At 40.3% G+C, this 25,608-nt stretch overlaps 1 protein-coding gene across 1 annotated transcript in view; it reads right to left on the bottom strand.

Annotated features, from left to right (window-relative positions):
- ZFYVE9 (zinc finger FYVE-type containing 9) overlaps positions 1-25,608 on the bottom strand; it is a gene marked incomplete at both ends in the record, with an annotated part of 66,824 nt that overhangs the window by 27,146 nt on the left and 14,070 nt on the right. The window contains 7 exons of the mRNA XM_080692245.1: positions 3,661-3,765; positions 5,413-5,495; positions 7,919-8,143; positions 10,348-10,503; positions 12,516-12,638; positions 17,055-17,175; positions 24,273-24,442. Of these exons, the coding sequence (XP_080548371.1) occupies positions 3,661-3,765; positions 5,413-5,495; positions 7,919-8,143; positions 10,348-10,503; positions 12,516-12,638; positions 17,055-17,175; positions 24,273-24,442 (983 nt within the window). The remainder of the gene's footprint in view (positions 1-3,660; positions 3,766-5,412; positions 5,496-7,918; positions 8,144-10,347; positions 10,504-12,515; positions 12,639-17,054; positions 17,176-24,272; positions 24,443-25,608) is intronic.

The following is a 25,608-nucleotide window of genomic DNA, read 5'->3' as shown; positions in this document are numbered from 1 at the left end:
TTTATATTTTATTTGGAAACAGGGTCTCACTGAGTTGCTGAGAGCCTCACTAAGTAGCTGACACTGGCTTCGAACCTGTGCGATCCTCCTGTCTCAGCCTCCCAAGTGCGGGGATTACAAGCGTGCGCCACCACGCCCGGCTGTTCACTCCTATTAACAGGCACGTAGGCATCGAAAGAAGAAAGTCTCACTGTGGGCAGGCAAAGTTCAGCAAGGGGTCTCCTTCTGTGACCAGTGGAGATACTATGAGATGGGCTCCTTATTGATCCTTTTATTTGAACTTATACCTACAATTAGATACTAGCTTTTATGTATAAGCTAGGAATAGCTATATCAATAATCAATAGAATATCACCTCCCATCTACACTATTTTCAAAGCACCTGTGACCAACTCCTTTCATTCCTTCAAAGAGACAAAGAAACATATTCCTTGTTTTTTGTTTGTTAATTAATTTATTTATTTTTGTGGCACTGGAGGTTGAACCCAAGGCCATTCTACCTACAAACTACCATTCTACCTATACCCTCAGTCCTATTTTTTTACTTTTTATTTTGAAATAGGGTCTCATAAGTTGCAGAGGATTTCACTAAGTTGCTAAGACTGGCCTTGAACCTGTGATCCTCCTTACAAACATCTGCCACCACCCCCAGCCAGAAACTTACTCCTTGAAGGACAGAAAATCAAGCATTCCTCAAACAGATTCCTGCACCATCTGTTCTGACTAGTGTGACAACAAACCTTTGAGATTATGCTTTTGTAATTTCACACTTTTCTGAAGAATATGAATATTTTTGAATTAAAATAAACCAAAACTATTTTAAAATCAGAGTAGGAATTTCAAGAGACCATTCAGCCTAACTTTTAGCCTGAATTAGGGAAGATACAAGACTGTAACAATGTATGATTCCACCAAGTCTTGCATTATATCACACCAACACAACTTGATTCCCTCATTTTCATTTTGAGCAGAGGGTAAGCTAAATGTTGGTGGCCTATAGTCCAATAACCTCATAAATGTGTAATAAAGCCTATGCAGATTCATAATAGATGCTGCACCCATCCTTGACAGTACTTTCATTTCTTACATTAAATACCTCCAGCTATTTATTTATTTATTTATTTATTTATTTATTTATTTATTTGCTGAACTGGGGATTGCACCAAGGGGCATTCTACCTTCAAAAGCGACACCCCCAGCCCTACTGTATATTATTTATTTTGAAACAGGGTCTCACTAAGTTGTGGATGGCCTCATTAAGTAGCTGAGGCTGGTTGAGAATCTGTAATCCTATCTCAGCCTCTCATGTACCGTGATTACAGGCATGCACCACCACACCTAGTTTTATTCTTTATTTTGAAACAGGGTCTCACAAAGTTGCTGCAGCTAGTTGCAAACCTGCAATCCTCTTGTCTTAACCTCCCAAGTACTGGGATTACAGGCTTGTTCCACCATGCCTTGCTTTTCAGTTAAGTTTCAATATTTTCTATCTAAAACAATTTCCAACCTGGGCATGGTGGCACATGCTTGTAATCCCAGCATTCGGGAGGCTGACTGGAGGATCTCGGTTCCTGGACAGCCTCAGCTGTCCTCTGCATCTTAGTGAGACCCTGTTTCAAAATAAAGAATAAAAAATAGGGCTGGGGGTATAACTCAGAGGTACAATGCCCCTGGGTTTCATCCCCAGTACCACTAAATAAATAAATAAATAAATAAATAAATAAATAAAACAATTTCCAGAGGCAGGTGTGGTGGCGCATGCTTGTAATCCCCACATTTGGGAGGCTGAGACAGGAGGCTTGTGGTTCGCAGACAGCCTCAGATAATTTGCAACTCAGTGAGATCTGTTTCAAAATAAAGAATAAGAAGCCGGGCATAGTGGCAGACACTTGTAATCCCCATGCTTGGGAGGACGGAGACAGGAGGATCCCGTAAGTTCGAAGCCAGCCTTGCTGGCTTCAGAGACCCTGTTTCCAAAATTAAAAAAAGGTCTGGGAGTGTAGCCCGTAGGTAGAAGGGTTCCATTCCCAGTATCACCAAAAAAAAAAAAAAAAAAAAAAAAAAGAAAGAAAGAAAGAAAGAAAGAAAGAAAGAAAGAGATAAAGAAAGAAATAGGGGCTGGGGGTGTAGCTTGGAGGTAGAATGCTCCCAGGTTCTATCCCCAGTACCACAAAAAATAAAATATAAAACAATTCCAGAGTCTTCATCACTCTGGTGGAGGGGGGCACTGTGTGTGTGTGTGGGGGGGGAGACTGGGATTGAATCCAGGAGCATTCTACCTCGTTGCTTTTTAAACAAGATCTCTCTCACTAAGTTGCAGAGGGCCTCACTAAGTTGCTAAGGCTGGCTATGAACTGGCTATCCTCCTGTCTCAGCCTCCAAAGTACTGGAATTACCCCGCTACAAAACCTATTTTTTTTTTTTTTTTTGGCAGTACTGGGGATGAAACCCAGGGGCATTCTACCTCCAAGCTATACCCCCCAGACCTATTTTTTATTCTTTATTTTGAAACAGGGCCTCACTAAGTAGCTGAGGTGGTCTGCGAACCTGAATCCTCCTGTCTCAGCCTCTTAAATGCTGGGATTACAAGCATGTGTCACCTCACCTGGCAAAACCAATTTTCTAATAAAGTATGAAATATCTCACGTAATTCATTGAATATCTGAATGTGGAAAATGCCAACAACACAATATACTATAGAACACTGGTTGTTTACTCTCATGATTAAAAGGCTAACCAGGAACTATGGCTCACTGCCAGCATCCAACATTTAGAGTATGCACTGCCTATCATAACCCTCGAAAAGATTAAAAACCAAAGTATGGCTTCTACTGAATGTATATCAGGTAAGAAAAGTAAGAAAAATAACCAATTACTTCACTGAGAATATAATAAATGACAAGAAATATACTCTTTTTGAACAAAGGTTTCTGAACTAGCATATCCAAACTGAAACAGCAGAGTTCAGATAAAAAATATAAAATGAATGCCAGGCATGGTGGCACACGCTTGTAATCCCAGTACTTGGGATGCTGAAACAGGAGGATCATAAGTTCATGACCAGCCTCAGCCACTTAGTGAGGCCCTCTGCAACTTAGTGAGACCCTGTTTCAAAAAAAAAAAAAAAGAGTTAATAGCCGGACGTGGTGGCGCATGCTTGTAATCCCTATGCTTGGGAGGCGGAGACAGGAGGATCACACAGGTTCGAAGGCAGCCTCCCTGGCTTAAGAGACCATGTTTCCAACTAAAATACAAAATAGGTCTGGGAGTGTAGCCAGCGAGGCTGGCTTCAAACCTGAGCGATCCTCCTGTCTCCACCTCCCAAGCGTGGGGATTGTAAGCATGCGCCACCACGCCCAGCTATAAGCATAAATTTTTAATCTTTTTTTTTTTTTTGGTGGTACTGGGGGTGGAACCCAGAGGCTTTCTACCTCTGGGCTATACTCCCAGACCATTTTTATTTATTTTTTGGAAACAGGGTCTCACTAAGTTGCTGAGAGCCTCACTAAGTAGCTGAGGCTGGCTTCGAACCCGTGTGATCCTCCTGTCTCAGCCTCCCAAGCGCGGGGATTACAAGTGTGTGCCACCATGCCCGGCGCATTTTTAATTTTGACTCATATTTTTCAACTATAAAAAATTCGACTTCGTGGTAAATCTTACCTCATTGTATCTGTTGCTGGGAATTTTGATGCTTGTTTTCCGAACTTCCATATCAACCACCAAACCTTGAACTACTGGCAAGGTATACTGGTAATTTCTGAAGTCCTAGGAAAAAGCAGATTGAAGAAGTAGAATAAATAATTCACCAATGATAAGATTTGATTTACAGTAATAAAGTTAGCAAAACTGGGACAAATGCCAATACTGAAAGATCTTTTTTAAAAAAAATGTATAATGGAAGAACTATAATATGTATTCCAGCTCCCTAATTAGACTGTAGACTCTTACAAGAAGTAAGCCAAATATTGTCCTCTACCCCTTATACACAAATAAATACCTGAATGCTTACTCTGCTTTATCACCACTTAACATTTTCTATATTTATTAGTTAACTTTCTGTCTACACTTTATTAGGTAAGCTCTAAGAGAGTAGGAAATTCCCGTTGTTTTTCTTTTTTTCTCTCTTTTTGTGGTACTGGGGATTGAACCTTCTACCTCTGAGCTACACCACTATCCTTACTGTATGTTTTATTTTGAAACAGGACCTCACTAAGCTGCAGAAGGCCTCACTAAGTAGCTGAGGCGGCTGAGAGCCTGCGACCCTCCTGTCTCAGCCTCCCAAGTGCTGGGAGTACATGTCTGCACCACAATGCCCGGTAGTTTTGTTCTGTTCTGTTTTCGTTAGATCCCTAATGCCTGGACCACCTCAGGCACTCAATGAGCTTTTGTAGAGAAACACACACTCGCCCCATATCAGTGTGACTGAGCAAAATGAGCAAGAGCAAGCCAGGGAGTGTGGCATACGCGCTGACTCCAACACTGGGAGGTGGAGGCAGGTTGTTCTACCTCTGAGCTACCTCTCAGAGGTGTTTTATTTTTTATTTTGAAACAATGTCTAAGTTGCTGAGGGTCTCCCTAAGTTGCTGGGGTGGGCCTCAAACTTGTGACCTTGCGGTCTCAGCCTTCCAAGTACGGAGATTACAGGCATGTGCCCCCACAGTAGGTTTGCTTTGCTTCTTTGAGGGAGTTTAATTGTTTTAGAGCATTATCAAGAACTGATAATCTCAGGAATGAGAAAAAAGGAAGGACCTCTGTTAATTTGAGATGGTCAACCCGATTGGGGCAGGTTGTTTATACGTAGGTAAGTCAGTTTGGGGAGGTGAGAAAGCCACATGGAGCTTCATAAACACTCCAAATACCCAAGAATGAACTTAAGTTTTTGCACACATGCGGCAGAAACCTTAGTTGACCCAAGCCAACCAATATTTTGTTCAAAAGAATCAGAGCTTATATATGTGTAGAGAGACATAAGAGAGCCCAGCAGGCAGAAAAAGAATGAAGCTTAAATCCCAGACCATATACAAATCCATCTTGGAAGCCTTACTGGCTTGAGGCATTTGAGTATAACCTCTAGAACTAATTGTTGGCTGAATAATAAGTTATATAGACATAGGGGATGCCGGTCTTAAAATTAATGCTAGGTGCCTTATTTATACATTACCTCTATTTTTCACAATTATCCTGCAAGGTTACTTTAATACATTAAGTGTTGAATCAGGGGCTAGAATCCTATACTACTTCACTACAAAGCTCCATATATATTTTTTAATGAATAGACATTTGTTCTCTTCAAGTATAAACCTTCACCTGCCTGAAGCAGCAAGAGCACGACTACTAATAAAAGAACAAAACCCTTCTCTTTCTTTTCCCATACACTCCAGTAAGAAAAAGAAATGAAAATTCCCAACTTACTGCAAGAAGATTCATGATGGTATGCCCAGTCTCTCCAAACAATGGCTTCCGAAATCTGACACTGAACAGTGGGCAAGGGTAAACTACGGAAATGAGAAATGATCAGACTTAATTTGGCAGCTTAAAATTCTATAAAGAGGCACCATGGCTAATATAATTTTCAAAATATAATAATGGCTCATTAGAAAAATTAAAAGTAGGGCTCAAAAATTATTTAGCTTGGTAGCAGATAAATCCTAAGCCAATCTTTTGATAACCAGAATAAGCATTTTGATTCAGCTGTTTCTAAAATGACTCACAGGTCTTATGAAGCAATATTCTTCAAACTGAACTGATAAGATCCAACTATCTTCTGATTCCTCTGTGCTCAAGAAGTTTACAAGTTCACTCTTCTATACCTCCCAACCAGGAAATTCTTAAGAAAGCCAAACACCACGTGATAACACTAGCTGGCTCACCCTCAAGGCTCGGGTTTGAAATGACAGTACAAATGTGTTGCTTCCTCTGCACACGATCCTTCCCTTTCCCTGCTTCATTGAGCAGATTCACTTGCTCCCTGAAGAGTTCCACCCATTGGTCTAAGAAGCGCTTCTTGTCCAACTCCTCCATTCTTAGTCAAGTTAGAGCTTAGCTTGGAACTCGACTTTAAGCATGAGGTGTGTGTGTGTGTGTGTGTGTGTTGCTAGGGACTGAACCAAAGGGCATTCTATCTCCAAGCTATAGCCCCAGCCCGATTTTTTATTCTTTATTTTAAAACAGGGTCTCACTAAATTGCAGAGGTCCTCGCTAAGTAGCTGAGGCTGGCCATGAACCTGTGATTCTCTTGTCTCAGCCTCCCAAGTACTAGTATTACAAGTGTGCACCACCATGCCCAGCCATAAGCATGAGTTTTAATACAATGTACCACTGCAATTGTGTTTTCTGAATGTTTCCCTTATAGATTTCCAAGAGTCTATAATCATGTTTTAGCCATTTCTGAATTCCCAGGATTCATAATGCATGGTAGGTCTTGATTAAGTTCTCGTTCTCTCTCATTCTCTCTCTCTCTCATATTAATTTATTTTGGGTGGTACTGGGGATTAAACCCAGGGGCATTTTATCTCTGAGCTACACTCTAGACCTTTTTATTTGGAAACAGGGCCTCAATAAGTTGCTGAGGCTGGACTCAAACCTGTCCCAGCCTTACAAGTACTGGGATTATAGACATGTACCACCATGCCCGGCTTGATTAAATTCTTATACAGTGGATAAAAATAAGTTAAAATAAAGTTGACTTGCTCAGAAAATATGCTATTTTATGGTTTATAAAGAAATGCTTCATTTATTACTCCATTTGATCCTTTTAACACCTAGTATAATATAAAGCAAACATGAAAGCTCCAGTATACAAAAGAAACTGACAATCAAAGAACAATCAAAGTGAGAAACTAATAATCCGAAAACTGAGTAACTGGCCCAGTGTTACAGAACTAGTAAATAGTGGAGCTGAGAACCTTATTCAAGTGGTCTGATTCTTAGATAAGGGTACTTTTAATTAGGTGAAGATACAAAACTTAAAATAAAGCTTGCATTTAATCTTTCTTTTTTAAAAATCATAATTTAGTTACACTGCTTCAACCATGGGCAAAGACTTTCTTCTGTAGCCTACTTTACCAGTTGAAAATAGCCTCTATACCACTAGCTTCCAATAACTGTAAGTAGAATATAATTTGTCATAACTATTTTCCAACCAAGTGACAATGAGTATGCTCATCATTACTGTAGATAAATGCTATGAAAAATAAAGTTACTTAAGTTCAAATTACTTTTCTGAAAAAGATCATGTTTTTACCAATGAACCATAAAAAGAGTAAATTTACAAGACAGTAACAATTAAGCTGGGCGTGGTGGGACACACACACCTATAATCCCAGTACATGGGAGGCTGAGACAGGAAGATCATGGGTTCACAGCTGGTCTCAGCTACTTAGTGAGACCTTCTTAGTGAGATCCTGTTTCCAAATAAAAATAAAATAAATCTGGGAGTGTAGCCCAGATGTAGCCCCCGAGTACTATTCCCAGTACCATAAAATTAATAAATAAGTAAATAATCACCAACTTCTTCATTTAATATTTTCATTCCAGCCAGATGTGGTGGTGCACACTTATAATCCCAGTACTTGGGAGGCTGAGACAGGAGGATCACAGGTTCAAAGACAGCCTCAGCTACTAGTGAGGCTCTCAGCAACTTAGTGAGACTCTGTTTCCAAAGAAAATATAAAAATAGGTCTGAGGGTACAGCCTGGAGGTAGAAGGCCCCTGGGTTCCAACCCCCAGTACCAAAAAAAAAAAAAAAAAAAAAATTCCTTCCTTCCTATTATGGGGACACTGGCCATATTTAGCCCACTTATTTCAAAAGATTATTTCTGCCACATAGTACCACCAAACAGAGGGGCTCTTAAGAGTTTCATCTTTATTTACTCATTCTGCCTTTGTCATATGCTTACAAAGTATTTTTACTACTTACGTCGATATTCAGCTCCCAGTCTCAACATGAGTCGAATAGGAAACACTTTAGCCCAAGGAGTTTCCCATTTCTGGATGAGAATTCCAAACAAGTAAGGTGGAGTTGGGAGTACCAGGTCTTGCAGTGATTGGTAGGTAGCTGTTACATATAAGAATCCACCATGTTCTTTACTGCCGAAGAGGCTTTGACTGAAGAAGGAATGTCCCAAGTTGCCTACCACATTCCCTAAAACGAAAAGCTCATTAATTATTATTTTTCATTAATTTGTTTTGCACGTGTGGTATAAGGGGTTGAATCCAAGGGTGCTCTGACACTGAACTACACATCTCAAGCCTCTTTTATTTTTTTGAAGTATAGGGATTCAATCCAGGGGCATTCTACCTCCAAGCTACATCCCCAACCCTATTTTTATTTATTTGTTTGTTTGTTTGTTTGTTTGTTTATTTATTTATGTGGTACTGAGGGTGGAACCCAGGGGCTTTTCTACCTCTGGGCTATACTCCCAGACCTATTTTATACTTTATTTGGAAACAGGGTCTCACTAAGTTACTGAGAGCCTCACTCAGTAGCTGAGGTTGGCTTCAAACCTGTGCAATCCTCCTGTCTCAGCCTCCCAAGTACTGAGATTACAAGCTTGTGCCACCATGCCCAGCTATTTTATTTTTGTAGTACTGGAGATTGAACCCAGGGGTACTGCACCTCTGAGCCACACCCCCAACCCTCTTTCTTTCTTTCTTTCTTTCTTTCTTTCTTTCTTTCTTTCTTTCTTTCTTTCTTTCTTTCTTTCTTTCTTTCTAGGTCTGGGGATGGAACCCAGGGGCATTTGACCTCCGAGCTACAGCCCCTGCCCTACTTTTTATTCTTTATTTTGAAACCGGGTCTCACTGAGTTGCAGAGGGCCTCACTAAGTAGCTGAGGCTGTCCATGAACTGCAATCCTCTGAGTATCAGCCTCTGGAATGCTGGTATTACAAGTGTACGCCACCAGGCCCAGCTATTCTTTATTTTAAAACAGGGTCTCACTAAGTGCATAGGGCCTCAATAAGTTGCTGAAGCTGGCTTCATACCTACAATCCTCCTGTCTCAGCCTCCCAAGTACTGTTATTTATTTATTTATTTATTTATTTATTTATTTATTTATTTATTTATTTTATTTTTGCAGTATTGGGGATGGAACCCAGGAGCATTCTACCTCCAAGCTACACCCTCAGCCTTATTTTTTATTCTTTATTTTGAAACAAGGTCTCACTGAGTTGCAAAGGGCCTAAGTAGCAGAGGCTGTCTGTGAGCCATGATCCTCCCATCTCAGCCTCCCAAATGCTGGGATTACAAGCCACCACTCCTGGCTGTTATTTTTTATTTAAAAAAAGAATCTCCTGCCAGGCGTGGTGGCACACGCTTGTAATCCCAGTGAGGCTCTCAGCAACTTAGTGAGACCCTGTTTCCAAATAAAATATAAAATAGGTCTGGAAGTGCAGTCCAGAGATAGAAGGTCGCTGGGTTCCACACCCAGTACCACAAAAAACTAAATAGACTACAACTAAGCCAGGCACGGTGGCTCATGCTTGTGATCCCAGTAATTGGAAGACTAAGATAGGCAGATGGCAGGTTCAAAGCCAGCCTCAGCAACCTTTAGCCAGACCCTGTTTCAAAATAAAAATGGATGTAGATGTAGCTCAGAGGTAGAAAGCCTCTGGGCTCAATTCCCAGTACTAAAAAGATACGTAACTATTGTTGTTCTAATGCAAATATACACAAAATGATTACCCAAATGTTATAGGATTTTTTTTTCTTTACCAAAGACTGTAGAGCAACATTTGTATAAGCTTTCGGTTTTTTTTTTTTTTTTTTTTTTTTTGTTGTTTTGTTTTGTTTATTTCTGACAGCTATTGCAGAATCAAGGGTAGGGTGGCAGGAACTTTAGGGAGATCACATCCCCATATTCACCACTGCCATGTGACCACCCCGTCAACCCTATAATCCTAGGATACAATAAAAGACACTTCACATCAATACACAATTCAATAAATAGCTTGTCAATAAGGACAGGGGAGGGAAAGAATGCAAAATATGAGATGAAAGATTTTTTTTCCCCCTCCACAATGGAGGGCAAATGATAGCATTCCTCTAAAGCTCTAACAACAGCATAATATGGCTTGAGGATGTCCCCCAATGCATGTTGGAAACTTATTCCCCAATATAAGAGTATTGAGAGAGATAGGGCCTATTGTGATTAAGTAGCCCTGGACTAGGGATATAGCTCAGAGGAAGAGCGAGCACTTGCCTAACATGCACAGGCTTTTGGTTTGATTCCCAGGGATGAGGGTTGGGAGGAGAGTCCAATGAGCTGTTTCCAAAACTATTATTTTGTATCAGATACCAAAAATTTTTATCATCTAATACAGTTGCAAAGTCATAAGGCATTCCCACCTGCCATAGCATCCTGATAAAGCTGCACAAAATGATTAAAGATGTCCTTTGGCAAACACTTTTCATCCGGTAGACACTGAAGAAGAATGACTATCTCAGACTGACCCACTGCATGCATTCCCTTGGTTGTGAAACACCAGCACTTCCGGTTCACATCTACAAAAATATAAAGACATCTTCTCAATCCTTACTTTTAAAGATGGATGAAAATCTGTTACAACACATCAAATAATAAAATAGGTCATACTGAGTCTGTATAGTTCAATTGTAAATTGTCACTACATTGAGCCAAAGAACTACTGTAGAAATTAAAACAGGTCAATGCCTCTGGCTCTTTTCTCAACACTTAGAAAAACAACTGAAGGTAAGTAAGAGAAACAAAATTAAAGAAAAATACACTTAAAACTTTAATCTCCTATTTTTACACCTTCTATTATTAAAAGGCAATAGTAAAAGAAATATTTCATCAATAATAAATATAAACAAAATAGACCATAATTACTAAAGAATATAGTCCTCTACCTTTATAAAAAAAATTACAAAAGGAAATAACTACTTACGTAAAACTAGCAACAACAATAAAAGACATATTATAGTTCAGGTTGTGTCTTAAAGAAAATATGCTCTATTTATTCATAATAATTTAACATGTGACTGAAAGATAATAGCTAGTTTAATTATAGTCCTTTAGGGGAAAAATTCTAGATAACCAGCATCCTGTTTTTACTTCACTTTCTACTATAAAAAGTGGTGAAGCCGGGCATGGTGGCGCACGCTTGTAATCCCAGCATTCCGGAGGCTGAGACCTGGAGGATCACGGTTTGTGGACAGCCGCAGCTACTTAGTGAGGCCCCCTGCAACTCAGCGAGACCCGGTTTCAAAATAAAGAATAAAAAGTAGGGCAGGGGGTGCAGCTCGGAGGTCAAATGCCCCTGGGTTCCATCCCCAGACCCGCAAAAAAAAAAAAAAAAAAAAAAAAAGTGGTGAAAATGATGGCTTTTCCAGAGTACTTACTTCTACCTCTTCACTTCAAGGTTATGAAGAGTTCATAAGGTACAGGACATATTAATTTAAAAGTAGTGTTTAATCCTCCACACTTTTATCACTGTATTGTAACACAAAGGAACCCGCAAAGGAAATTGAAAGAGGATTCAAATAAAATTATGAATACCACCAGGCATATAAAAACTACTAAGAGATGCCTTCTTTTACTTTGAAAATACTTTTATGTATCTATATAGACAGTGCTCAATCCAACAGATTTAAAATGGTATACACTTCAAGAATTTAAGATTTTTAATTTTTAAGTATGACTTTTAAATTAGATAAGATACATTAAAATTTCAAGGAAATTACTTTTAAGTCTGATTCTGGAAGGGAAGGTAGAAAGTACTAATAACTGGCCAAACATGCAAAGGTATGATTATCAAATAAGCCAGAAATCTACCGATGTCAGGCCTCTAATAGAGGACATAACATACAGAGATGCTTCTGGTTTCCAAGGCCAACCTAAAACAAGTGCACAGTGGGAACAGGAGGACTGTTCCTAGAGCTTCCTCCTTCCTCCAAAACTGTCTCATCCAGAAAAAAACACATTTTCTATTTTACAATACCATAATGGAAAGAATCAAGATTTTAAGTTATAGTTGTCTTTTCTTGTTCTGATGCCCATCTCTAAGCACTAAGTACTGAGAAATTTCTTCTGAATTTTATAATGTATTACAGTTATATTATGTAGTAGTTAACTAACACTTTTCCCAAATAAGGTCTGCACCATAATTAAGGTTGCTGGGATTAAAACCTAGCATGTAAATTGCTTGACTCTCCTGGATAATTACTTCACCTCCAGCTATTTCTGGTGCTGAATTGTGATTTAACATACCTATCTCAAAAAGAACTTAACTCAGATCAGTTCAAGATTTGTTTGATTTTCCTCCATGAAGAATGCACCTATCTCACCCCTGTGATTAAAAGCAAGAGTTTCAGTTAGACTCACAGTTGTCCTATAATATACGTTATTATTTTATATAACTTAACTTCTTCAGATTTTTGTTTTCAATAAGATGTAGTTCTACATAAAAATTCTTACGTGGAAGAAATTTGAAAGCTTTATTTATTATCTATGAGTCTGCAAAAGTAACTCAATTAAAAATAAATTTCTAACTTACAATTTACAATTTTAACCATTGACAACAAATTTGCATTTAAAACAAATACAAGTGGATCAGGGCCACCATCCTCCAACTGCTGCATTACTGAAATCTGTGAGGGTTTCTCTTCCACAGCATAGTCTGTAAGGAGAGAAAATATTGTAATAATTTGGTTAAAGGAACAAAATGAGAAAGAAATCTGATGGAGATTGGGCTGATTATACATAGAAGAGATAAGCATCTATTTCCTAAATAAGATGAGTATAGGTACTAGTATGTTTCTGCTGCTCCAGTGTTATGTTAATAGTAGCTCCTTTTATTTTTTTGCAAGATCTTTTAATTAATTTATTTATTTTTATTGGTGCATTGTAATCATATATCACATTGGAATACAAGACTTGAGAGGATCTACAAGCACACATCATCCAATTAGCCCTCATCCAGCCCCCATCCCATTCCCTCCCCCTCCTTCGATCCCATGCTTGTTTGGTGACTAACTTTGATACATTTGTTTATGTACCTCCTGCGTTTATTTTTTTATTTTTTTTATTATTTTTGGTGGTACTAGGGATGGAACCCAGGGGCCTTCTACCTCCGGGCTACACTCCCAGACCTATTTTATATTTTATTTGGTAACAGGGTCTCTTAAGCCAGCTGAGGCTGGCTTTGAACCTGCGCTATCCTCCGGTCTTAGTCTCCCAAGCACATGGATTACAAGCCTGCATCACCACGCCCAGCTGTAGCTCCTTTTATTCTGAAAAGTAATTCAGTCCAGTTTAGATGATAATAAGATTATCCTATGTATAGACCTCTCCCCCATATACTTTGTGATAAGTCTAAAGATAACCTCTTTATTTAACAAAAATTGCCAACTATTCTAATACCATATAATAAATATTCTAAGACCAACATTTAAAATAACCCAAAATTAGGCTGGGTGTGGTGGCGCATGCTTGTAATCCCCGCGCTTGGGAGGCTAAAACAGGAGGATCACACAGGTTTGAAGCCAGCCTCAGCTACTCAGTGAGGCTCTCAGCAATTTAGTGAGACCCTGTTTCCAAATAAAGTATAAAATAGGTCTGGGAGTATAGCCTGGAGGTAGAAAGCCTCTGGGTTCCACTCCCAGTAACACCAAAAAATAAATAAATAAATAAATAAATAAAATAAAATAACCCAAAATAAACTGGGCGTAGTGGCACATGCTTGTAATCCCAGTACTTGGGAGGCTGAGACAAGAGGATTCTGGTTTGCAGACTGCATCAGCTATTTAGTGAGACCCTCTGCAACTTAGTGAGATCTTGTTTCAAAATAAAAAATAAGGTTAAGCGTGGTAGTGCACACTTGTAATACCATCATTTGGGAGGCTTTGACAGAAGGATCCCAGTTTGAAGACAGCTCAGCTACTTAGTGAGGCCCTTTGCAACTCAGTGAGACCCTGTTTCAAAATAAAGAATAAAAAATAGGGCTGAGGGTATAGCTTGGCGGTAAAATGCCTCTGGGTTCCATCTCCAGCACAACAAAATTAATATATAAATAAGTAAAAATTTAAAAAAATAAAAAATTAGGGCTAGAGGTGTAGCTTGGAGGTCGAATACCCTGGGTCCCATCCCCAGTATCACAAATAAATAAATTACCCAAAATATACACAAAGAGGGTGATAATATAGTAGTAAGTATACTAGTAGCTATCTCAGGAAAAGATATAAAGGGGTTTGGAAATATAGGGAGCGCTTCTTTTTATTCTATATTGTTGTATATCACTTATTAATCTAATATTTAATAAAATAACCAAAAATCTAAGCAGCAATATTATTAACAAAAGAATATTCTAGGGAGTTCTGGTAAAGGAATAAAGGCATTATGCAATCATAAGAATGTCTAATTATATAGATAGATAGATAGATATAGATAGATAGATAGATAGGTCTGGGAGTGTAGCCTGGAGGTAGAAGGGCTTCCAGGAACCCCAGTACCACCAAAAAAAAAAAAAACAAAAAAAAAACAAAAAAAAAAAACTGAAGGAATCCATGTTCTAAGTAAAAGAATAAGATCTATAAAATATCTAGGATGAGAAAAGTATATATGTAGCAATTGTCTGGAAGAATGCTACTAGAATAGAGATAAGAAAGAAAAATGCTACTCTATAGGCAGCCTAAGTCAGGACTTGGAGAAAAGTTATGCATTAAGCTGGATTTTTTTTTTCTTTTTCTTTTTCTTTTTTTTGTGGTACTGGGAGAGAACCCAGGGGCTTTTCTACCTCTGGGTTATACACCCAGACCTATTTTTTCTTTATACTTTATTTGGAAACAGGGTCTCACTAAGTTGCTGAGAACCTCACTCAGTAGCTGAGGCTGGTTTCGAACCTATGCGATCCTCCTGTCTCAGCCTCCCAAGTGATGGGATGAAAAGCATGTGTCACCACGCCCGGCTAAACTGGATTTTGAAACACTGAGGACTTGCTCAGTAGTCCACAAAGAGTTATTCTGGGCAAAGGAAGGGAATAAGAAGAAAGGAAGAAAAGGAAAAAATTACATGCCTATTTTGTACCAGATACTTTCTTGCTCTGGACATAATGATACCCGATTTAATACTCAAAATGACTCTTAAGTGAATGAAGTGCACTAATTTTTTTTTTTTTTGGTGGTACTGAGGGTGGAACCCAGAGATTTTCTACCTCCAGGCTATACTCCCAGACCCATTTTATATTTTATTTGGAGACCGAGTCTCACTATGTTGCTGAGAGCCTCACTAAGTATGAGGCTGGCTTCAAACCTGTGCGATCCTCTTGTCCCAGTCTCCCAAGGTGCTGGGATTACAAGCGTGCACCACCACACCCGGCTATGAAGTGTCCTAATTTTAAAAGAATAGACTAGGAAGCTGGGCTTGGTAGAACCTGTAATCCTAGTTCTTGGGAACCTGAGACAGGAAGACCAGAGGTTCAAGGCCAGCCTCAGCAACTTAGTGAGACCTTGCTTCAAAATAAAAGATAAAAGGAAGTGGAAGTGTAGTTCAGAGGTAGAACCCCAGTGAAACAGGTCAGAGAGGGTAAGTGACTTGCCACTGGATCAAACAACGTTTAGAATGCAACAATACTGGGATTAAAACTCCAGTCTGTCCAATTCTAAAGTTCATTCTTTTCCCATTACTCCATAGCAAAAAAAAAAAAACCATGGAGATATAAAAAGTGAATATCAAGCTGGATGTGGTGGCTCACCTTTTTGTAATCGCAATACTTAGAACACTGAGACAGGAAGGATCACTGGTTCTAGGACAGCCCAGCAAGCAGTGAGACCCTGTTTCAAAATAAAAGTGAAAACAGGGCTGGGGGTGTAGCTTGGAGGCAGAATGCCTCTGGGTTCAATCCCCAGTAACACACACACACACACACACACACACACACACACACACACACACACTAGGGATCTAACTCAGGGCCTCATGTATAATGAAAAAAAAATTTTTTTTTTTTGGTAGTACAGGGAATGGAACTCTTCTACCTTCGGGATACACTCCCAGACCTATTTTTTTTTTAATATATTTTATTTGGAAACAGGGTCTCTTAAGCCAGCAAGGCTGTATTCGAACCTGAGCAATTGTTCTGTCTCTGCCTCTCAAGCGCAGGGATTACAAGCGTGCGCTACCACGCCTGGCACAAAAAATATTTTTATCAGCAAAATTGCTATTTAAGTCCTCATCATACTTGTTTTTTGTTTTTGTTTTTGTTTTTTTTTCAGTACTGGGGATGGAACCCAGGGGCATTCTACTTCCAAGCTACACCCTCAGCCTGATTTTTTTTTTTTTTGTATTTTATTTTGAAACAGGGCTTCACTAAGTAGCTGAGGCTGGCCATGAACCCAGATCCTCCTGTTTCAGCCTCCAGAGTACTGGGATTACAAGTGTGAGTGCAACACCACACCTGGCTTATATGCATCTTTCTGGATGTATTGTTATACTTCAAAACAAAAAGTTAAACCAATGTCATAACTATATCAGAGTGAGCCACACACTCACTACTAGAACCACACACTCACTAGAACCACAGCAACTCTTCAGAGTATTAAATGTTTTGAAATATAAAGGAAAAGCATCTAATAAACTATGTTCATATGGTAATTAATAGTATATACTTGAAAGAATAAAATGACATTATAAGCCGGGCATGGTAGTGCATTCTTGTAATCCCAGTGCTTGGGAGGCTGAGACAGGAGGATCACACAGGTTCGAAGCCAGCCTCAGCTACTTAGTGAGGCTCTCAGCAACTTAGTGAGACCCTGTTTCCAAATAAAGTATAAAACAGGTCTAGGAGTATAGCCCAGAGGTAGAAAAGCCCCTGGGTTCCAACCCCAGTACCACCAAAAAAAAAAAAAAAAAAAAGACATTATAACAACAAATACATACTCTAAAATAACCAGTAATAGCAATGATTGTTTTCAGGGCATTGGCGTCTTTACTTTTATGGTGGAGAAGAATCGTTATCATTCAAATTCGGTTTCCCTTAATCAGAAGGTAACATTTGGCATACATAACTATTCCTGTTTAAATATGTAAGTCCACATACCTCCTTTTACACCTGTAGAGATGAGAATGGGAGGAAGGCCATCTTCAGGAATAAGGTTCATTGCACTTCCAACCGGACTTCCAACCTGAGCAATACTCCCAGAAAATAGAGAAATATCCATCTAGGAAAAGCAAATTTGCAAGGTAAGCATTATGAAGAGCAGAGATGACTCTACTAGTATTTTTTTTATCTTTTTTTTTTTTTTTTTTGCAGTAATGGGGATGGAACTCAGGAGCATTCTATCTCCAAGCTACACCACAGCCTTATCTTTTATTCTTTATTTTGAAACAGGGTCTCACTGATTTGCAAACAGCCTAAGTAGCTGAGGCTGTCCGAACCACTATCTTCCTGTCTCAGCCTCCCAAATGCTGGGATTACAAGCGTGTGCCACCACGCCCAGCTTGTTACTGTGTTTTTAATCATTGGCATACTATTGAAGTTAGGAGAAATCTCAGAGTAGTTTTTATTTTCTTCTAATTGCTCAGTGTTGAACATTTTTACATATATTTATTGGCCATCTGTATATCTTCTTTTGTGAAGTGTCTATTTAGTTCACTAGCCCACTTTTTTTTTTTCCCCCAATACTGGAGTTACAAAGGGCCTTAAAGTAGCTAAGGTTGTCCGCAAACCCGGATCTTCCTGTCTCAGCCTCCCAAATGCTGGAATTACAAGTGTGTGCCACCACATCCAGCAATATATATATATATATATATATATATATATATATATATATATATATATAATTTTGTGTGTGTGTGTGTGTGTGTGTGTGTGTGTGTGTGTTTTTGTGGCTCTGGGGATGGAACCCAGGGGCATTCAACCTCCAAGCTACACCCCCTGCTCTATTTTTTTATTCTTTTTTTTTTTTTAGGGTTTTTTTTTTTTTTTTTGGTGGTACTGGGGTTCCTGGAAACCCTTCTACCTCCAGGCTATACTCCCAGACCTATTTTATACTTTTTTATTGGGAAACAGGGTCTATTAAGCCAGCACAGCTGGCTTCGAACCTTGGCGATCCTCCGGTCTCAGCCTCAGGAATGCTGGGATTACAAGCATGCGCCACCACGCCCGGCTTTTTTGAGTTCTTTGTATATTCAAGGCATTAGTCCTCTATTGAAGGAGTAGTTGGCAAATATCTTCTCCCATTCCATCAGCTCTCTCTTAAAGGTTCCTGAGTTTCCTTTGCTACACAGAAGCTCTTCAGTTTAATGCAATCCCATGTATTAGTCCTTATTTAAATTTCTTATGCATCTGGGGTCTCACTGAGAAAGGTTTTGCCCATGCCTGCGTGTTGGAGAGTTAGTCTTATGCCCTCTTGAAGTAACAGCAAAGTCTCTGGTCTAATTTCCAGGTCTTTGATCCATCTTGAGTTGGCTCTTGTGCAGGTGGGATTTAGTTCCATTTTTCTGCGTATGGATAACCAGTTTTGTCAGCCATTACTTGAAAAGGCTATCTTTATTCCTGCATATGTTTTTGGCACCTTTGTCAAAAAAATCAATTTGCTATAATTATGTCAATTTGTTTCTGAATCGTTATTCTGCTCCACTGGTCTGTGTCTGTTTTTGTGCTAATAACTTCCTGTTTTTATTACTAAGGTTCTGTTTTGAAGTATTTGGATGCCTCCTGCATGTTTTTTATTGCTGAGAAATACTTTGGCTGTTCTGGGTCTTTTGTTGTTCTATATGAATATAAGGACTAATTTTTCTAGATCTGTGAGAATGGCCATAGTATTTTAATAGGAATTGCTTCAAATCTATAGATCACTTTTGGTAGAATGACTTTTTTTTTTGGTACTGGGAATTTAACCTAGGAGTATTCTACCTCCAAACTATACTCAAGCCCTATTTTTTATTCTTCATCTTGCTCAAGCCCTATTTTTTATTCTTCATCTTGAAACAAGTCTCATAAAGTTGTGGAGGGCCTAAGTTGCTGGGCCTGTCTGTGAACATGTGATCTTCCTGTCTTTGCCTCCCAAGTATTATGATTACAAGCATGCGCTACCATACCCTGCTAGGATGGCCATTTTGATGATATTTATTCTGCCTATCCAAGAGCATGCAAAAGTTTCTTCCGTCTTCTAAGATCTTCAATTTCTTTCTTTAGTGTTTTATAGTTTTCACTGTAGAGGTTTTTTAATTCCTAGGCATTTTACTGTTTTGAGGTTATTATGAATGGAATTGTTTTCTGGATTTCTTTTTCAGTGAATTCATGGTTAGCATATAGAAAACCTAATTTTGGGGGGATGAGGGGTACTAGGGATTAAACCTAGGGGCATTCTTTTTTTTTTTTTTTTTTTTTTGGTGGTACTGGGGATGGAACCCAGGGACCCTCTACCTCTGGGCTACACTCCCAGACCTATTTTATATTTTATTTGGAGACAGGGTCTCTTAAGCCAGCTGAGGCTGGCTTCGAACCTGCACAATTCTCCTGTCTCAGCCTCCCAAGCACAGGGATTACAAGCGTGCGCCACCACGCCTGGCAACCCAGGGGCATTCTACCTCCAAGCTACACACCCAGTCTGATTTTATTTCTTATTTGGAAACAGCATCTTACTAAGTTGCAGAGAGCCTTTGCTAAATTGCAGAGTCTGGCTGAAACTGCAAATACCCCCCCACCCCGCCATTTTAGCTTCCCAAATACTGAGATTACAAGTACGCATCACTACATCTCTGGACCAGAAGTCTCCAAGTGGAAGATGATGAGGTTAAACAGGCATCCAGACAAGGTATAGACCCCCAAGGTAATTAATTAGGTCGTGGAAATCCAGAGCAGGAAGGCGGGTGTGGGATCGTCCTCTTGGCCCCTCCCAGTCCAAGAGTGCATCCAAAGCTTCAATGTGTATTCTGAGGTGGAAATGATCTCTGTCTGGAGACTTGATGTGTATACAGAGGCAACTTTGAGATGTATTCCAAGGTGATGTTGGGCTCCTCTGGGAGAAGACAGGATAGGAGTTTAAAATGGGAATGCATAACTTCTGAATGAATAGTGAATGACTAGCTGGAATGGTCTCACAGCCTGGTGGCTATGGGATCTGATTGGGCCCTAACCTGCAGTTCTGCTGGAAGTTGTTTCACCTTAGTGGACACTCACCCCTCCATAATAAAAAGGTGACCAGGCACAGTGTTTATACATGTGGCACTATAGCAAGACTTCCTTAAGTCTCCAAACCCAGGAGGCTGGCCAAGCAGGCATCTGCTTGAGGGAGAGACTTGTTCTCTTCACCCCCACCCTACACACCACACAGGGATAGGCACATATGAACTCCCCATATTATTAGATGACCACCTTCCTCCAGACAGTCATGGTTTTGATACACTTCTGAAATCAAACTCATACAATTCTCCAAGCCATGCTGGAAAATTTTAAGCTGGGCTACAGAATAAAGCTCTGGTGACTACAAAGTAAAGCTAAAACCTTCTAAACTGAAAACTCTGTGAGGACGAATGGCCCTCTTTCCATATCAACTAGCCACCAGATGGGACTCTGAATCTGGCCCTTGTCCTTAGGGTCTGAGATGTTTACATTGTAGTGCCAGGTCACTCCAACCAGTTCCCATACAGACTCTTGCTATCTTCTGGCCCAAAACCCTCCCAGATGGCTTCGCTACTATATACCAAGCTCCCCTTTGCCTCTCAAGCTATTGCTATCCTGGTTGCAAGGAGTGCCACACTTCAGTGCCTCAAGTCAGTGCCCTTGCTGGCCCCTACAGAAGGTGAGGTTACACCCTGCTCTTTCCAACTGCAGTTACCAGAGGCCCATGCTGAGTGGTCACATGAAGAGCCATCACCACCAGCCTCCGACCAACCAACAGGAGCACCTCTGGTCTCCATCCTGGACACTCTGATTCCACCAACCACACCCACTCTGACACTATACCCCAGGTCTCAAAGGAACAAATAGACTTGGGACCACTCCCCAACCTCGACTAAAATCCAATGAATAGCCTGTACCACTATATCCACTACAGGAGATGCCAGGCCCTCCCCTCCTACAAGAGAATGGAAGATACACCACTGGGTCAGAAACCCAAATCTATCAATCCTTCTTCACCACTAATCTCCTGAACTGGCAGTAACACATCCCTCCTTATTCCGAAAAGCCACAAGCCATGATATATTTGCTAACATCAATCATGGAGACCCACAGACCAACTTGGGATGATTGCTGCCAACTCCTGGCAACCCTCTTTGACTCTGAGGAGAGACACCAAGTCCCCCAGACCACGTGGGCATGGCTAATCACACAAGCCCCAGCCAGCTCACTGAATCCTGAAAGATTCACAGACAACACAATTCCTAACAATCAACCAAACTGGGACCCAAATACGAGAGAGGGAACTCAAGCTCTAAACCAAATGAGGAGATCCATCCCTGAGGGAGCCAAAGTAGGGGCATGGAGTGCCACCAACTTGACATGAGTAAATGCGGTGCTCCAGGGAGAGTGGGAGCCCTCTAGCCAATGCTATGACAGACTCTGTGGTGCCTTGGAGACACACCCCATTCAACTCAGAGGCTCCCAAGAACCGTCCATGGTGAACACTGCCTTCATTACCCAGTCACCCATGACAAGATGCAAACTACAATGCCTGGAAGGGTTTTGAGGGGGAAAAAAAAATCAATGAATTTATGGAGATTGCTTCCAATGAGATTGTAAACTGAGAGGCCACTGCTAAAGAGGACAATTGAGAGAGATGAGAAAAAGTATGAATCTATTTCTACTGTGACCACCCCAACAAGGAGGCTCACAAAAGACTCAGTCACCATCATTGGAGTATTGGGGTCCACTAAGAAACACTGGTTTTGCAAGACTCGTGATTGCATGGTAGGGGGTCACCAAGTCCATCACCGGTTCCAGTATGTGCCTGATGTCCCCGGACCCTCATTGGGAAAAGACTTACTATCCAAACTAGGCACCACAGTGACCCTGGACTTTAGCCCCACTACCAGCTCTGGCTCCCTGCCTGTGCTGACATCAGAAAGCTACCCGGGAGAATAAAGGAGACTACATCAGGAAAAGACAACAAAAGTAACCAAAGACGTCTTCACTGACATAGGCTGGTACTTAGAATGATTTCCCTGAGCCTGGGACATACAAAGGGAAATTGGCCTCGCAAGAGACCACCCACCAATAGTGGTGGCATTAAAGCCAGGTGCCACCCTGGTGAGGCATAAACAGTATCCAGTTTCCTTAGAAGCCCAACTGGGTATAGTACCCTACATCAAAAAGCTTAAAGAGAGAGGAGTGTTACGGGAAATCCAATCCTGTGGATTATCTCTTTGTTCCCAGTAAAAAAAAAAGAAAGAAAAAAGAAAAAACAAGGTCTGGAGACTACCAGCTGGTACAGGACAACTGCAGAGTGAACAGTGACACCTACACTCCATGAGACTCTACACTCCATGGTCCCCAACACATATACTCTGAGGCCCCAGAGACTCTACACCCCATGGTCCCCAACATATATACTCTACTGATCCCCAACACATACACTGTTGGGGATCAGTAGAGTATATGGTTCCCAATACATATACTCTACTGAGTCCCCAGAGACTCTACATTCCATGGTCCCCAACACATATACTCTACTGGTCCCCAGAGACTCTACACTCCAAGGTCCCCAATACATATACTCTACTGAGTCTAAACTTAAAGGACTCCTTCTTCTGCCTGAGGCTAGTAGAAATGAGCCAGTTCATTTGTTTTTGAACGGGAGGACTCGGAGACTGGCTATAAGGGACAGTTAATCTGGATGCATTTTCTCCAAGGGTTCAAAAACTCCTCTACCATCTTTGAAGATACTCTAGCAAACGACTTAGAAAACTGCTGACTCACTAGGTGCATCATCTTGCAGTACATTGAAAACCTATTACTGGCCACTCCCACAAAGGAGATCTGCATAAAAGGTACTGAAGAACTGCTATGCTTCTTACAGGAGGCAGGATACAAGGTCTCCAAGAAAAAGGCTCAGATCTGCCAGGAAGAAGTCACCTACTTGGGGTACCATCTCAGCAGGGGACAGAGAAGGTTAGGGGAAGAATGGAATCTAGTGATCACTTGGTACCCCCTGCCCTAAAACTAAGAGGAAACTCAGGGACTTCTTGGGGGCAACCAGATTCTGCAGACTCTGGATTCCAGAGTTCTCTGCCATTGCTAAGCTGCTCCATGGAGCTCTTGGCAGGCCCACCACCACAGACCCCTGAAATGGGAAAAGGAAGATGATGCTTTCAACCACTCGAGAGAAAATTAGGTGAGGCTACTACACTGGCGCTCCCAGGTGTCACCTGCCCCTTCATTTTCTACATATATGCAAAAAGAGGAGTTAAGAGTTCTAACCCAACAACTAGGCCCATGGAACACACCTGTAGTGCTCCTGCCCAAAAGACTGGACCCAGTGGCCTCAGAATAGTCCCCTTGTCTGCAAGTGCTAGTGGCCATGGTAATGCTAGTACAGGAAGTAGACAAACTGACTTTGGAACAGAGTATTACTATCAAGGTGCCACATCAGGTCATCTCCCTGTTTAATAGCTGCTGGATGACTGGAGAACAAGTGGCCCGGTATCAAGTCATGTCAGGAGAAAAGCCTCCCATATGGGTAGAAACCACTTAAACCCTAAATACAGCCATATATCTGCCTGAAGAAGAGAAAGAAGCCCTCTTGGACCCATCAAAACAGTGGTCTTGTGTCGATTTCACGAATGGAGTCAGCATGTCAGAGCCTTTTATCATTAACTTCTTAACTAGGTTTATCAAGAATCGGCTAGAAGCTGGGCGTGGTGGCACACGCTTATAATCCCAGCATTCGGGAGGCTGAGACTGCAGGATTGAGGTTCGCGGACAGCCCCAGCTACTCAGTGAGGCCCTCTGCAACTTAGTGAGACCCTGTTTCAAAATAAAGAATAAGAAATAGGGCAGGGGATGTAGCTCGGAGGTCCAATGCCTCTGGGTTCTATCCCAGACCCGCAAAAAGAAAGAAAGGAAGGAAGGAAGGAAGGAAGAAAGAAAGAGAGAGAGAGAGAGAGAGAGAGAGAGAGAGAAAGAAAGAATGAATGAATCAGCTAGAGACAGTAAAATTACACACACCCATGAAAGCTCACTTGCACTATGTATTCAACACCTTCAGAGTTCCACACAAACATCACTCAACTTAGCAAAAGGCAAGAGAGAGGCAGCGCAATGCTGAGAAAACTAAGTACTCACTTTTCTTTGCTATTTTGTTTTTCTTACCTCTGCTGGTGTAGGACTGGTAGTTACTGGTTTGACTGGGTCATGTGACACAGCCAGGGTTCCTGCAGAGGAAGTTCCATTCATTGTTAATTTGGCTGCATCAGCAACTTCTCCATTGGGCAAGATCCCATCAGCAAACCAAACTCTCCTCTGCTCTCTGGGCTGAGCGACTTAAGGGAGGGGCCAGAAAAATAAAACAGGTATCAAAGTGACATTGGTAGGATTTCTAACACTGAAGAAGAGAAGGTCACCAATTCCAGATGTATAAAGAAATCACTATTTGACATCTTACAATTAGAAATATCAGAATTATAACTGTGTAAAAGATAGTTATAAATTAATAAAAATATATTTAAATATGTATTTTTCTCCTATAACTTATATGGAAAGATTTAAAATATTTTGCTTTAAAATATTAAGAATTCCTAAACACATCTGTAATTGTGTTTTATACTTGTCCTGCATCACTGACAGAGAAACTAAGAATAAGAAAACGTGTTTTAGGTGCCTACTAGATTCATAGCAGGAAAAAAATTTACCAATGAAAATCCACATCTCCCCCAAATTATGAGGTTTCCACCACAATTAAATATCTAGAAAAAGGGCAAAGATGCTCTGAAGAACACTGAAGAGTTATTAATTAATAAAGGAAGAGTTGACAAAGACATATCAAGAACTGGGAAGCAAATGAACCAGATCTTTGCCTAAAGTGTAACTGGAGAAGAAAGACAGATCTGGCAGTACAGAAGTAATTTGCATTAAGTAAAGGAGAGGGAAAAGCTGAAAAACTCAGTCTGATGAAATGGTCTCTTTAAATCCAGTTTGGAAAATTGATTCAGACATAACAGAAAGAGACTATGGAAGAACAACAAAAATGACAAAGAGAATAAAGATTTTGAGAAAAGAAAGCCTAAACTCACAAAAATATAAGGAGTATCACTAAGGGATGATCTGAAAAGAAGGGGAAATGGGGAAGAGTATGATAATCTCAAAAGAAATCTTTGATCCTCCAAGGGGAGAAGTATTTGGTAAGGGAAAGGGAACAGCTCTAGATGAAAAGACATAACATAATGAAGAAAGATTGATTTTAATTATCAAGGGAAACAAGAGTTTTTAAGGAAATCTCTAATTGTTATTTTTACTATTCATAATCTCCTGAATTTAAAAACTGCCTTTCATCTGACAATATCATAATCATAAAGAAATAATAGTTAAAAATAAGTTGAGCCTATAATGTCCTATCATATGGTGTAATCAGAAATAAAGTTCTAGATTTAAAGGTCTATGTACCTATGACAATATTTTCATATTTAATAACAGATTTTTAAAAAGGCAG

The sequence above is a fragment of the Muscardinus avellanarius genome, assembly GCF_963383645.1.
Source record: "Muscardinus avellanarius genome assembly, chromosome: 3".
Classification (NCBI taxonomy): domain Eukaryota; kingdom Metazoa; phylum Chordata; class Mammalia; order Rodentia; family Gliridae; genus Muscardinus; species Muscardinus avellanarius.
Note: the sequence above shows the minus strand (reverse complement) of the source record. Positions and strands in the feature narration are given on the sequence as shown.